Source organism: Phyllopteryx taeniolatus, chromosome 12 (assembly GCF_024500385.1).
Source record: "Phyllopteryx taeniolatus isolate TA_2022b chromosome 12, UOR_Ptae_1.2, whole genome shotgun sequence".
Classification (NCBI taxonomy): domain Eukaryota; kingdom Metazoa; phylum Chordata; class Actinopteri; order Syngnathiformes; family Syngnathidae; genus Phyllopteryx; species Phyllopteryx taeniolatus.
Window position 1 is genome coordinate 9,604,185 of NC_084513.1, and position 14,229 is coordinate 9,618,413.

The 14,229-nt window shown below is 42.6% G+C and overlaps 1 protein-coding gene across 4 annotated transcripts in view; it reads right to left on the minus strand.

Annotated features, from left to right (window-relative positions):
• Positions 1–14,229, minus strand: part of dnah7 (dynein, axonemal, heavy chain 7) — a 95,315-nt gene that overhangs the window by 70,579 nt on the left and 10,507 nt on the right. For all 4 annotated transcript variants that reach the window (XM_061791641.1, XM_061791640.1, XM_061791639.1 and 1 more), the window contains exons 11-19: positions 13,438–13,707; positions 9,978–10,105; positions 9,043–9,121; positions 7,724–7,948; positions 7,157–7,303; positions 5,356–5,535; positions 5,143–5,283; positions 4,094–4,464; positions 2,480–2,666 (exon numbers count right to left, since the gene is read on the minus strand). In XM_061791641.1, the coding sequence (XP_061647625.1) occupies positions 2,480–2,666; positions 4,094–4,464; positions 5,143–5,283; positions 5,356–5,535; positions 7,157–7,303; positions 7,724–7,948; positions 9,043–9,121; positions 9,978–10,105; positions 13,438–13,707 (1,728 nt within the window). The remainder of the gene's footprint in view (positions 1–2,479; positions 2,667–4,093; positions 4,465–5,142; positions 5,284–5,355; positions 5,536–7,156; positions 7,304–7,723; positions 7,949–9,042; positions 9,122–9,977; positions 10,106–13,437; positions 13,708–14,229) is intronic.

The following is a 14,229-nucleotide window of genomic DNA, read 5'->3' on the forward strand; positions in this document are numbered from 1 at the left end:
GCTCTCTCAATAATGAGAGCCCGTGATGAATTGCTGACTTTCTATTACACACCCACATTCTCATGCGGACAATATTGTGCGGATGTCACCAGGCCATGTGATGTAAAGCTCCCGTGTGGCACAATGAAAAAGACGAAGATTGCGGACCTGGCGTATCAGCTGAGGACATTTTCTGTTTCGCCATTGAGAGCATCTGTGCACTGCATAAAAAATCCATTACGGTACATAATGCATGCATTAGAGCATTGTTGTCCCTATCCGTGTGCTTGTGAATAGCTTTCCGCTGACTAACTGCAGAAAATCAGCCCTTTTTCCTATTGTACACAACAACAATAACCACAAGTTTGATTAAATCTAAGTTTGATTAAATCTGTGTTCATCAGACGGGCATAGCATTTTAAATTGTATCCCAAATTGCATTCATTTTGGGGTGACAAAAGTCACCTTGGCCTAGTTCGAGGCCCACATTTCATCTTCAGTTCAAAAAAAGTAAATCAAAACAAAATCAAAACGAAAATCAGGAAACAAATAAATATCTTTTCAGCCTCCCGGAACTAAGCCTGTTTTGAGGGGGGCTGTCCCGTCTTTTGTAAATGAGCCACTGAACCCCCCCCCCACCCCGCCCCCCTTCTCCTATAATGTACTGTACAATATGTAGAATGTATTCCTTGTAATCTGTGTTTTAACTCCCCCCCCCCCCCACACTTTTCATGTTTTAGGCTATGAAGCATTTAGCTGTATTTCACCACAAAAAAAATTACAACATACACTCAAAATCCTACGATATGGTCAATCATGCGCAATACGAATATGAAAAAACAACAACACACAATGCACTGAATCCGCAACAGGTGAAGCGCGACATAGCAAGGGAACACTGTATTACACTTCATTTATACACACTTTTTTCCAGGGGTGTCACACCCATGAGGATTTCGGTGTTTCAACACCCACAGTTTTTCGTTTTTTCAAGTGTGTGCGTTGAACCTTTACACAAGGAAAAGTGTGAGTGTTTCATCCCCCACTGGTGTGACACCCATGGGGAACGTGTTGGTGTTGAACATTAGGAAGTTTCAACAAGGCGAGCAAAGCCCTCTTGAACGTTGGTGCAAATAGCAGATGATATGCCAACATTTTCCCGCAACACCCACACATTCCTCAGTGAAGAGGTTTAACACCCATACTTGTCCTCAGAAGCGTCACTCCTGTGGGGGATGTGGGTCTTGTAGCACCCACAATTTTTCATGGTAACAAGGGTTCAGCACCTACACAGGAAACACCCGCACTTACCCTAAACACCCACACTTTTCCCACTTTAACTACACAATTAGCTAGGGACCGACTGATACTTTTGGAGGGCTGATCCTGGTATTTGGCTGGAAAAAAATTCCAATCACCGATTAAGTGATTAATTTTAAATATATATATAATGATTAAATAGTAATTAATTAATAATAATTAATTAAATTTGTTTTCTGAAATGTAAAAGTGTTTCACAATTTGTTATATTGTTTTGCACTTCCAGGCCACCGTAATAAATATATGCAGTATATAAACACCATAATGAGTGAAGTTACTGGCAAAACATTATTTATTTTCTTCTACCCCAGAGAGAGTTAAACTGAAACGGGAGTTAGTCTTTTTCTTAATAATAATGCAAACTTACTCCAAAAATGCTCCTGTTATACGTGGTAGTTTTAACTGCGTCATGTGTTATATACTGTTCTCTATTCATCCATGCATCCATTTTCTGAGCCGCTTCTCCTCACTAGGGTCGCGGGCGTGCTGGAGCCTATCCCAGCTGTCATCGGGCAGGAGGCGGGGTACACCCTGAACTGGTTGCCAGCCAATCGCAGGGCACATAGAAACAAACAACCATTCGCACTCACAGTCATGCCTACGGGCAATTTAGAGTCACCAATTGATGCATGTTTTTGGGATGTGGGAGGAAAGCGGAGTGCCCGGAGAAAACCCACGCAGGCACGGGGAGAACATGCAAACTCCACACAGGGGGGGACGGGGATTGAACCCCGCACCTCAGAACTGTGAGGCTGACGCTCTAACCAGTCGGCCACCGTGCCGCCCTGTTCTCTATTTCCACTTGTTATTGACGGTGAGAAGCAGAAGAATTTGCTGTACAAGCAACATCACGTTCAGGAGCTTCGGCAGTACGAACATAACCCGGTAATCCGCCATTGTTGTTGAAAACTGACGTCATTGCCTCAGGATAGATGCGTATTGAATTAAATGGAGCCATGCCTCCATCTAGTGGACAAATGATGCAAGGACATTATTCTGAGTGACTCCAACACTGAACTGCATTTACTGTTTCATGAGAAAACAACAATATAGTATACCAGCGTTTAATCGACTAAACTCCCGCCGATTATGATTATTTCAAAAGGGCTACTATCAGCCGATAAAGTCGTCCGACCGATTAATCAGTCACCCCCTAATACCTGCTGAATAGTGTACTCACCACAGCAACTTGCTTCATGGTGTCCTTCCAGGTTTTGTCCACATTGGTGAAGCGGCGTCCCTCTTCCGGCATCTGAGCCATGATGTCGGGGGAGCTGAAGATGGGCTCCAGGTAGAGCCACGTGGACTGGACCTTTAGCCATTCGTCCAGGATCTCCTGAAGAAGCAGCAACGTGCCCTCCCACTCACTGCAATTGCAAAACAATTTGAGTCGGTGGGATTTCTTTGAAAGGGGACAAATTCTAAAAAAAAAATGTTTTTGGTTTTTTTTCAAATCAATCTTTTATCTGCCAAATTCCAATATTGGAATTTCTGCCTGATTTTCATAATGCTGCCCAGGACTTAAGATCTAGGCTGGGTGAAGATCCACCACTTTCAAGCAACGACCCGACTACACTGGCTGAAACACTATCATGTCGGAGCTAAAAGGTAAGCAGACCTGCATAGCATTAGCTGATAAGTGGCACATGCTTGATTGCTGGGAGTAGTTCCCTCTTTCTTCCTTCTTTCCATGCATCACGCCTCCCCCATTCCTTCCTACTTTCCTTCCATCCATCCTTTATAAATCCTTCTTCTCATTCTTCTTACCTTCTTTCCTTTTGTCATTTCCTTTCATACAATGCATCTTTCCTCCCACTTTTTGTAATACCTTCCTACCTTCCTTCCATCCCTCCTCCAGCCTTCATTCTTCCCTTACTTTTTTCCTTCTTTCCTTCCATTCTTTCACACATCCTTTTTTCTTTTCTTTCCTCCTTCCTTTTCTACTTCCTACCTAGCATCCTTCCTTATTGTTTCCTTCCTGCCACCCCTCCCTATCTATCTTTCCCTTCATATCTTCCATGCATCCTTCCTCCAACTTTCCTTTCAGAAGATTCTTAGAGTTCCTTCCTTCTGTCCCTCGTTCATCCTTCCATCTTTCCTTCCCCCATGCACCCTTCTTCTCTTTCCTCATTCCCTTCCTTCCATCCTTTCATACATCCTTGTTTCCTTCCTTCCATTTCTCCTTTATCCTTCATTCTTCCCTTCCTCCCTTCCAAGCATCCTTCATAACCTTTCCTTCCTACATTCCTTTCACCCCCCTTTTCTTCCGTCCTTCCTTCAATCCTTTCATCCATCCTTGTTTCCTTCCTTTTCTCCTCCCTTCCTACCTTCCATCCTTTCTTTCACACCATGCTTGTTTCTTTCGTTCAAGCCCTCCATCCATCCTTTTTCCTTTCCTTCATCTTTCCTTCTTCTATCCTTTCATATCATTCCTATTTACTTCCTTTAATGCAATACTTGTTTCCTTCTTTCCTCCCTCCTTTCTGTGCTACGTTCCTACCTTCCATTTTCCTCTTTCCTTCCTTCCACCCTCCCATCCTTTCTTCATTCATCTTTCTTTCCTTCATCTCTTCCATCATATCTTACCTTCATCCCTCATTCATCCTTCCTCCCATATTTATTTTCTTCCTTTCATATTACTCTTCATAAACCTCTTCCTTCATCCTTCTCTCCTCCCTTCCTTCTTTCCTTCCTTTCTTTCACACCAACAAACCTCTCCCTTCCTTCATTTAAAAAGTGCCTGTATCCCTCCTTTTGCCCCCTCACCCTGTGTATGGAGCCCATCGTGTCTCACCGTATCTCCACCTCGAAAGGCTTGATGAAGGGCGATCCCTTCATGGTCTGCGTCTTGACGATGTGGTCGTCCAGCAGCATCTGCACCTCGTCCACCGACGACAGGATGCTGGTTCCCGTCTCGCGATAGGGCAGAAGCTTGAAGGTGATTTCGCCCCATTCGCCGGTCATCTTCTCCAGGGCTTTCTCCAGGGAGTACTCCTTGCTGGCCGCCTCGCTGACGCCTTCAAATGTGGTCAGGTGCTCGTCCATTTTCAGGGACAGAAAGTGGGACATGCAGGCCGACTCTTCATCGGTCGTGTTGAGGGGTTTGCCGGATATTTCGCTCAGAGTTTCCCAGTGACGCGGACGCAGGCCAGGATTACAAAGTACCTGTATAGAAAGGATAAACAGTTGAGTGGCGATTGTTTGTCTGAATGTTTTTAGCTTGTCCTGTCAAACTTGTTTTATGTGTCTGTTGCGTGTCCTGTCCATGACACTCTTGTAAAATATATTTTTGATATCAATTAGGGTTTTCCTGGCTCAATAAATGTTAAATAAAATAAAATAATCCTCTGTCTACATGTATTGCGTTTGGGTTCAAATATCCGTTGCTTATAGGATTATAACATTGTGATAAAGATGCTATTTGTTAGCCCGTCTATGTGATTTTGTATTGTTTCTTAGGTTTAAGTAAAGCGTTCTTTTCTAAGGCAAAGCTATCTGGTAGTTTTAAAGACACAACATGTAATTCTCTTAATTAAATGTTTTTCTCGTTGTGACATGACTTGAGTTGAGTACACTGCCACCATATAATGCTCCTATCTCAAATTCTTTCTCACAAACCAAAGCAAAAAAATGGACGATGGCTCGTATCTGGAGCAACTTGTAAATAAGGTGACTTATATTTTAAGGCCCTACTGTATTTGTCTGGGATTGACTGCTGACCAATCTAGGGTGTGCTCTGCTTCACTCACCAAAAGTCTGCTTGAATATGCTCCAGCTCCCCTCATAAGCTTAAGCGCTATAGAAAATGATTGGATGGAGGGCTTTCATCGGTTGTACACTCACCTGCACCATGGGGACGTCCTTTTTGAAGACCTCCACCTTGTCCTTCATGATGGTGGCCAAGCCCAGAGCGTTAGGTACGTCCACAAAGCCTTTCTCCAGCTTATACAAAGAACGCCAGTAGTTGCTGACTTCTCCTTCTATCTAAAAGGCAGACAACCTGACAGAATTACACAAACAGCTTGGTTTGATGCAATTTTGAGAGCACGCCGCTACCTTATCTGGGTTGACACCGGACAACGGCCCATAGACCCACTGCTCGTAATGGGTCAGGAAGTCGTTGGATGTTTCATACAGGCGCAGGAAGGGCGTGAGCTTGTCCTGGGTCTTTTTGCGAAGCGGGTACTGGGAGGAGGGCCACTCAAACGCTTCCTCTTCCAGGTTGAATTCGTTGATCTGGTCACACACACACACACAAAAAAAAAAAGAAAATGTCAACAAAAAACACTGTCAGAAATGACGCAAGAAATTATTACATTGGTCAAAAACAAATTTATGGTCCAAGATTTTTTTTTAGCTGATTTAGAACAATTTTGATATGCTGTATCCAAGTATCACATTGGTTTTGCTCAATCAGGTCAACATTTTGAACTATCGCCACGTTTTTGTTTACATGTACAGGTATTTTTGCTTTAGAGGTTCAAATAAATGGAGGTTCATGCCCTGAATTATGAACAATGATGACGTAACATTCATCTTAAAGGTACGTACGTTTATCAATGTCTACTATACAATTGACAGTAAGCAAAGTTTGTAACATTTGATTAATAAACTTAACAACTTGGCATAAAAACCTGACCTGAACAAGAGAAACGGATTTCATTTTTTGATTAAGCGATGCAAAATTGCAACTTGTCTTTTTTTTTGTCAGCCAGTGTTATCTATTTCCTTCTAATTATGTATCTTTATTCATCCATTTCTGCCAGCGAAGTATAGTGACAGGCAGACAATGGAATGCTCTTACACTAGATGACAGAATGTACAATTAACCTGTGCATCCACAGTTTCCATCAATACAACAGAATACTGTACTGTAATCGCCCACTTACTCAAGGTTGACTATTCACAAAATCACATATTTGCATTTTTTTTCTGTGGAACTTATTGCCAGATATTCATTGAAAAACTCACCCTTTTTTGTATTTTTTTCCAGATGGCACAAGATGCACAAGATGGCACAAGATGCAACCAAAAGCCCTGTCTACTGCAAATAGGAAAGTAATAATCGGTGCCAAAGATGTATGTTGAAGTTAGACATCTTGACGCAGAGGCCAGCTTTGTATGTAGGTGAGGAGCTAAATTTAGCCTGAGTTGTTAATAGAGAAAAAGAAAAAAAAAACAGACAAAAAAATCTAATCATATGAATCAATTTAAAGATGTAAGCTGCTGCAATCCAAGGTTTATCCTGCCTCTCGCCCGACCAAACAAGATAGTTGGATGGATGTTGAAAGATGAGATTGAAATTACATTAAACTGTTTTGGGACCATAGTTAGTGGTATATTTACATTTTAAACTATTAATATAGGCAATTTTTAGGGGGCATTAATTGCTCTCAGTTTTTCAGTATACCTTATCCCGAAACCCCATGAATAACAGGGGGTTACTGTAATAGTGACATTTATGTTTGGTGGTGTGCCATGAGGTTTTTCTGATGTAAGGTATGTGTCTTGACTCAATTAAGGTTGGGAAACACTGCTTTACTGTGTGTGGAGCACGACGCACGGTAGTGAGCTCATTCTAGAGCCAATGCTGCCCTCTTCAGGTTCTACATACGGTCACACCACCTCTAAACGCAGCACAAACACCATTAGTAAAGGGAGCAGTCATAATGCATTTTCATTCTATTTTCTAGCCCTTAGAAGCTGACAAAGTATGTTACAATTCTATGTTGACTCGTTGAATTATCACTAAGACAGTAGAACATCTGAGCAATTTAGCTTAGGGGTCCTTAGAAAAATGTCTTCCCTGTAGCACGCTCTAAATGGCCTAAGGGTGTGGAAAAGCATCCCCAATTACCCGTTCGATACCAGCATCCAGTTTGGAATTGAGAGCCTGGGCCTTCTTTAGGTACTTGCTGAGATCCTCCAGGTCACCGAATGACGTAAACTCCTCCACTTGGACGCTGTAGGTCTCCAATTCCTCCTCAAAGAGTTCACGGAACAACTGGAATGATCAAACCCAGAAACAGAAAGCCTTTAAAACAAGACTATGTGGGCAAACTGCGGCCCGCGGGTCATATAAGCTGGCTGACCACCACTCCTGTAATATTTGGTGCATTAATGTAGTCTTTTTTTCCCTGAAATTGGTTAATTAAAATGAATTTAGTGATTATTGTTCGAGGCTCCAGCACCCTTGCGACCCTAGTGAGGATAAGCAGAACAGCGGAACAGAAGATGGATACCATTTAGTTATTAAAACGATTTTACTCATTTTAATTTCTGAATGATCTGGCCCATCTCGCCGGTTTAAAAATCTAATGTGGCCCTTGAGTACAAAAGTATGCCCACTCCTCTTTTAGATTATACATTTTTGCATAGAGTCATTTACAGTCAAACATTTTCATAAACAAAACAGAGAAAAAACCTTAAGGCTATTTTGATATTGCGTTGCTTTTTCCGAGACGATCTGATCGTGTTCCTCAAAGATGTTGGGCAGACGTCTGAGCCACTGGATGGTCTTTCTGTTGAGCTCCATGTCAGCCGGTGAGAGTGAGACAAAGTCGATCAGGGAGCACAACTGCATGTTGGAATTTGCCAACCTCTGCTCCAGCGCCGGGAGATCGGTGGTCTTCACTTTATTCACAAAGGCCTGGAAGGGGGAAAAACATTGGTCGATATTCACACACAGACACACATTAAACTTTGACACTATGGTCCAACCTCGTGAGACGGCGTAGGCTAAAATCCTTCTCAATTCAGTGTCGCCAATCTGTCTAGGATATTCCAGCCATCATTTTTGATACCGCTTATTTATTTGGGCAAATTCCCTGATAGGAGTTTCTCAAACTGCAAGGTCTGGAATTTGCCCAAAATGGTTTTCTCAAACCAAAATAGCCAAGTTCCTGTTAATTTTCAGGCACTTGTCCTTGACACTTTTCTTGTGCATCCTGACATGTTAGATTTGTCTGCCCAATTTCGTATCGATGAGTGAAATAGGTGTTAAGGGCTGAGTATAAAAAAAGAAACAAAAAATGTCTACCAAACCGCGAGGCCTGGAATTCACCAAAATGCCCGACTTCTTGTTCAATTTCGGACATGGTTCCTTAAGACCTTTTCGTGGGTTCTGTTATGATAGAAATGTCCACCATCTTTCATGGCTATTGTTAACTCTGGTGTCAGGGGCTAATTTTTGTTGTTAATAAAAGTTATTTGTTAACGAGCCTTGGAAGCCACTCAAAATGACTGCTTTAAACCAAAATCACAAACTTCTTTTTCAAGTTCATGTATAGGTTGAGACTTTTTCATGTATCCTGTTATGATAGACATGTCCACACAATGTCATATCAATCAGTGAAACTGGTGTCAGGGGCATTTTATTTTTTGTCAAACTTTTTAACAAAGCCCAAGGCCTGGAATTTGCCCAAGATGCCTTTTTCAAACCAAAATGACTGACTTCCTGTTCGGATCTTCAGACTTTTTTGTGCATCCAGTTACGACAAACATGTCTGCCCAATTTTGAATTGAAACTGGTGTTGTGTGGTGGTGTGTTCCAGACCCATAAAACACATTCATTTCTACGTTCATACATTTTCCCCATGATACATCTGTTTGTATAAATCAAGAGTTTTCAGACAGGTTGAGGCCCCCAAAAAGGTGACTCTTGATTATGAGAAACTAACATTATCTATTAGCAATTTATGATCATTTATCACATTAAGGTATAGGGTATTTCGGCGCAGATACCTTCAACTCCATCAGTGACTGCGTGTCAGGTGGCGTGCTCAGTGCCCTCTCTGCAATCTTTTCAAATTCATTGCATAGCCTTTGGAAGAAAACATATTCAGTATTTGGTAAAACTTCATTTTCTTTTTTAAAATTATTATCTCATATTTTTTTATTAGGAAACAGTTCATCCATCCATCTGTTTTCTATTGCATTTGTGCTCATTAGGGTCACAGGTGAGTCGGAGGCTATCCCAGCTGACTTTGGGCGAAAGGCGGGTAGAACCTGGACTGGTTGCGGCCAATTGCAGGGTACAACAAACAAACAGACAATCATTCACACTCACATTCAAAGTTAAGGACAATTTAGAGTCTTAAATTATCTTAACATGACTTTTGGTGAGCGAAGTGGGGTACACCATGGACAAGACACCTTCAATTACAGGGCACAAATAGACCAACGGTGACTCACATTCACGCCAATAAACAATTTAGAGTCTTCAATGAACCTAACATTTTTTATTTTTGAGACGTGGGACCAGTTCTGAGGACCCGGGTTCAAATCCGGCCTCGCCTGTGTGGAGTTTTTATGTTCTACCTGTGCCTGCGTGGGTTTTCTCCGGGTACTGCGGTTTCCACCCACATCCCAAAAACATGCATGGTAGGTTGATTGAAGACTCTAAAATTGCCCATAGGTGTGAATGTGAGTGCAAATGGTTGATTGTTTATATGTGCCCTGCGATTGGCTGGCAACCAGTTCCGGGTGTACCCCGCCTCTCGCCTGAAGATAGCTGGGATGGGCTCGTGAGGATAAGTGGTTGGTTGGGAAAATGGATGGATGGATATGTGGGAGGAAGCCAAAGTACCCGCAGAAAACCCATGCGAGCTAACCCCTCGGCGACCGTGCCGCCACCCCTGAACCAATTTTCATTATAGAATGTTGCCAAACCAACTGACGCCGTGTTGATGTCTTGATGGCCCTGGAGCATCCGCGAAACCAGTTTTTGCTGCAGGTCGCTAGCACGCGTCACCAGGGCCTGAATGAGCTTGTGAGACTGGACCTCGAACATGCCAAGACTGACCACCTGAAACAGCAAATCAGCACCACATTATGAGCAAAGGTGGAAACTGACCAAGTATTTTGTAGGGCCTTTCGTAACCATATTGTTCTCGGCTACAAGACAGAAAAAACACCGGCTCCTGGCGGTAAAAAAAAAAAAAAAAAACTGTCTAATCAGAAAAAAATTTATAAAAATATAAATGTGAAAACATAATTAAAGAGAATGCAAAGAAAGAGAGTGGTTTTATGAAGTGTAATCAAGCCAAAGATCACCCGCATTGTAGTATTTTTGTATCTTGTGCCTTGAAATGGCGTGGCCGAAAGAGTGCCATCTATCTTTTCCCGTAGCCCGCTCCACTCTCTCCCCCCACCGTGCACAACAGCTGCTGCAGCAGGCAAGCTTTATGTTTTTCTTTAGCGAGAGTTACATTACAAAAAAATATGTTTTTTAATAGCACAATCACTTCAGTTTTCACTTTTTTGGGAGCCACACTAAGGGCAAATTTACATAACTTACCAATTTACAAAAAAAAAAAAAAAAAAGTGAGCGTTCCATGTAGGTGTAACGAAGCCAAGTGCGGGAACTCAACATTTGTCCGAAAAATGTGTTTGTAAACCTAGACCCCTCCCCAGACAAGGTCCCGTATTTTGCCAAACCAAATTTTTCTATTATTTTGGATGTAATATTGTCTCTATGGTGCCTCATTAAACATGTGAAATATGAATTAGAATTGTCTACACATTCCTCAGTGTAATGTTTTTCTGCCGAGAGGACTGAAATCAGGTCATCCGAATTTCTCGAGCTTATGTACGTCACTAGCAAAGTTTTCCGCCTACCTCTCCACTTTCGAGCCAGCGTTGTCAACATAACAAACACGTGTGCTCTCATAAGTGGGTCTTCTACATGGAGGCAACCAATCAGAGAAAAGGGGGCGGTCTTAGCCAAATATGGACAAAGCAGATAAAAAACTGGATCAAACAGAAGTAGTATGACAAAAAAGGGTGTTCATTGAAACTAAAATGACACTGCAATACTAAGTCCATGTTAGTGAGTCTCTCTATGGAGGTCTAAATAGCTCAAATACAGGACCTTTAAGGGGGTACATGAAATGCATAGGGGCCCAATTATTATTATTACCCTACAGACAATACCTTTTTGACGATCCTATACTGTACTCTACTCGTGCAGCACTGACACGGGCAGTGGTGGGGTTAGCTTGAATGGCACCCTGTGCGAGACCCCTCCATGAACCACCCAAATATTCCTCCTCATCATGGCAGCTAATGGCAGAGATAGCTGGCATAGCCATAGTCCTTTTTATTGTACAACCCCAATTCCCAGGAAGTTGGGACATTGTGTTAAACATAAATAAAAACAGAATATAATGATTTGCAAATCATGTTCAACCTATATTTAATTGAATACACTACAAAGACAAGATATTTAATGTTCAAGTTGGTAAACTTTACTGTTTTTAGCAAATAATCATTAACTTGGAATTTTATGGCTGCAACGCGTTCCAAAAAAGCTAGGACAGGTGGCAAAAAAGACTGAGAAAGTTGAGGAATGCTCATCAAACACCTGTTTGGAACATCCCACAGGTGAACAGACTAATTGGTAACAGGTAGGTGCCATGATTGGGTATAAAAGGAGCTTCCCTGAATTACTCAGTCATTCACAAGCAAAGATGGGGCGAGGTTCACCTCTTTGCGAACAAGTGCGTGAGAAAAAAGTCGAACAGTTTAAGGACAATGTTCCTCAACGTACAATTGCAAGGAATTTAGGGATTTCATCATCTACGGCCCATAATATCATCAAAAGGTTCAGAGAATCTGGAGAAATCACTGAATGTAAGCGGCAAGGCCGAAAACCAACATTGAATGCCCGTGACCTTCGATCCCTCAGGCGGCACTGCATCAAAAACCAACATCAATGTGTAAAGGATATCACCACATGGGCTCAGGAACACTTCAGAAGACCAATGTCAGTAAATACAGTTCGGCGCTACATCCGTAAGTGCAATCTAGTGTGCAAAGCAAAAGCCATTTATCAACAACACCCAGAAACGCCGCGAACTTCTCTGGGCCCGAGCTCATCTAAGATGGACTGATGCAAAGTGGAAAAGTGTTCGGTGGTCCGACAAGTCCACATTTCAAATTGTTTTTGAAAATTGTGGACGTCCGGACTGTTATGGATGCAAAGTTCAAAAGTCAGCATCTGTGATGGTATGGGGCTGTGTTAGTGCCAATGGCATGGGTAACTTACACATCTGTGCAGGCACCATTAATGCTGAAAGGTACATACAGGTTTTGGAGAAACATATGCTGCCATCCAAGCAACGTCTTTTTCACGGACGCCCCTGCTTATTTCAGCAAGACAATGCCAAACCACATTCTGCACGTGTTACAACAGCTTGGCTTCGTCGTAAAAGAGTGCTGGTACTAGACTGGCCTGTCCAGACCTGTCTCCCATTGAAAATGTGTGGCACATTATGATGAGCATTCCTCAACTTTCTCAATCTTTTTTTGCCACCTGTCCCAGCTTTTTTGGAACATGCTGCAGCCATAAAATTCCAAGTTAAGGATTATTTGCTAAAAACAATAACGTTTATCAGTTTGAACATTAAATATCTTGTCTTTGTAGTGTATTCAATTACCGTAAATATAGGTTGAACAGGCGGCACGGTGGCCAACTGGTTAGAGCGTCAGCCTCACAGTTCTGAGGACCGGGGTTCAATCCGCGGCCCTGCCTGTGTGGAGTTTGCATGTTCTCCCCGTGCCTGCGTGGGTTTTATCCGGGCACTCCAGTTTCCTCACACATCCCAAAAACATGCATGAATTGGAGACTCTAAATTGCCCGTAGGTGTGGATGTGAGTGCGAATGGTTGTTTGTTTGTATGTGCCCTGCGATTGGCTTGCAACCAGTTCAGGGTGTACCCCGCCTCCTGCCCGATGATAGCTGGGATAGGCTCCAGCACGCCCGCGACCCTAGTGAGGAGAAGCGGCTCAGAAAAATGGATGGATGGATAGGTTGAACATGATTTGCAAATCATTGTATTCTGTTTTTATTTATGTTTAACACAACGTCCCAACTTCATTGGAATTGGGGTTGTAGATTTGCCATTTCTACCTGTCTCCATGTTTGTCCCTCTTCGCCGTACTGTGAGTGTGCCAGTTTACCGCAGCGTACTTGTTCGGCTATAGTTATTTACAAATACGTACAAACTTTGCAGACATCTCACGCCATTACACAATGCCACACAAATATATAACCTAGTGGTAGAGGAAACTCGCAGACTCACTTTGAAAAAAAATCATTAACAGTGATGACTCAGTCATTACCATATTTGACCGTACCTTGCGCGAGGTGTATTGGATCTGGTCGATCAGCTGCTGGTAGTTGATCACCTCGTTCATGAGCTCCTGGAAGGTGTGCTCCTCGCCCAGGAAACGTTCCATGGCCTCCTCTGCCTCCTTGTTCACCAGCGTGGTGTACTTGTCGTACTCGTGGATGTAGGCCGTGGGCTTCACGTACTCTGTGTGGATCACCCTGTGAACCTCCTCCTGCTGGGCCTGAATGATCTCTGGTAGGATCACCGGTTTGAGAGTCTCCCCGGAGCTACTCGACTGGGAGAAGAATGAAATAGGATTGCAATCGAGTAGCAGTTTTTAAATGTCTGCTTCAAACCAAAACCAAGTTCCTGTACAATTTAGGGCATGCGTCCTTGAGACATTTTCCTGCGCCCTGTTATAATACACACATCCGCTCAATGTTGCGTCAATGGGTGGTGTCAGAGGCTAGTTTTTTTTTTTTTAACTTTCCAGGGGCCGAGTAGCATAGAAGAAGTCATCTAAATAATGGCTGTTTCAAACCAAAATGGATGACTTCCTATTCAATTTCGTGCATGGGTCCTTGAGACTTTTCATGCATAATGTTATGATAGACAAGTCCACCAAAAAATCTGTCGATCAGTGAAACTGGTGTCGGGGGGCAATTTATTTATTTTTTGACTTTTTTTACTTTCCTAGGGGTACTACTGAGTCAGACTTTGATGTCCTGCTCCGCCCACATTAAATGCTGTCGGCAAAAAAAACATTTTCTGCACTCTGGTTTTCATGTTGTTTACACCAATTTTTGCAAGCACGTGT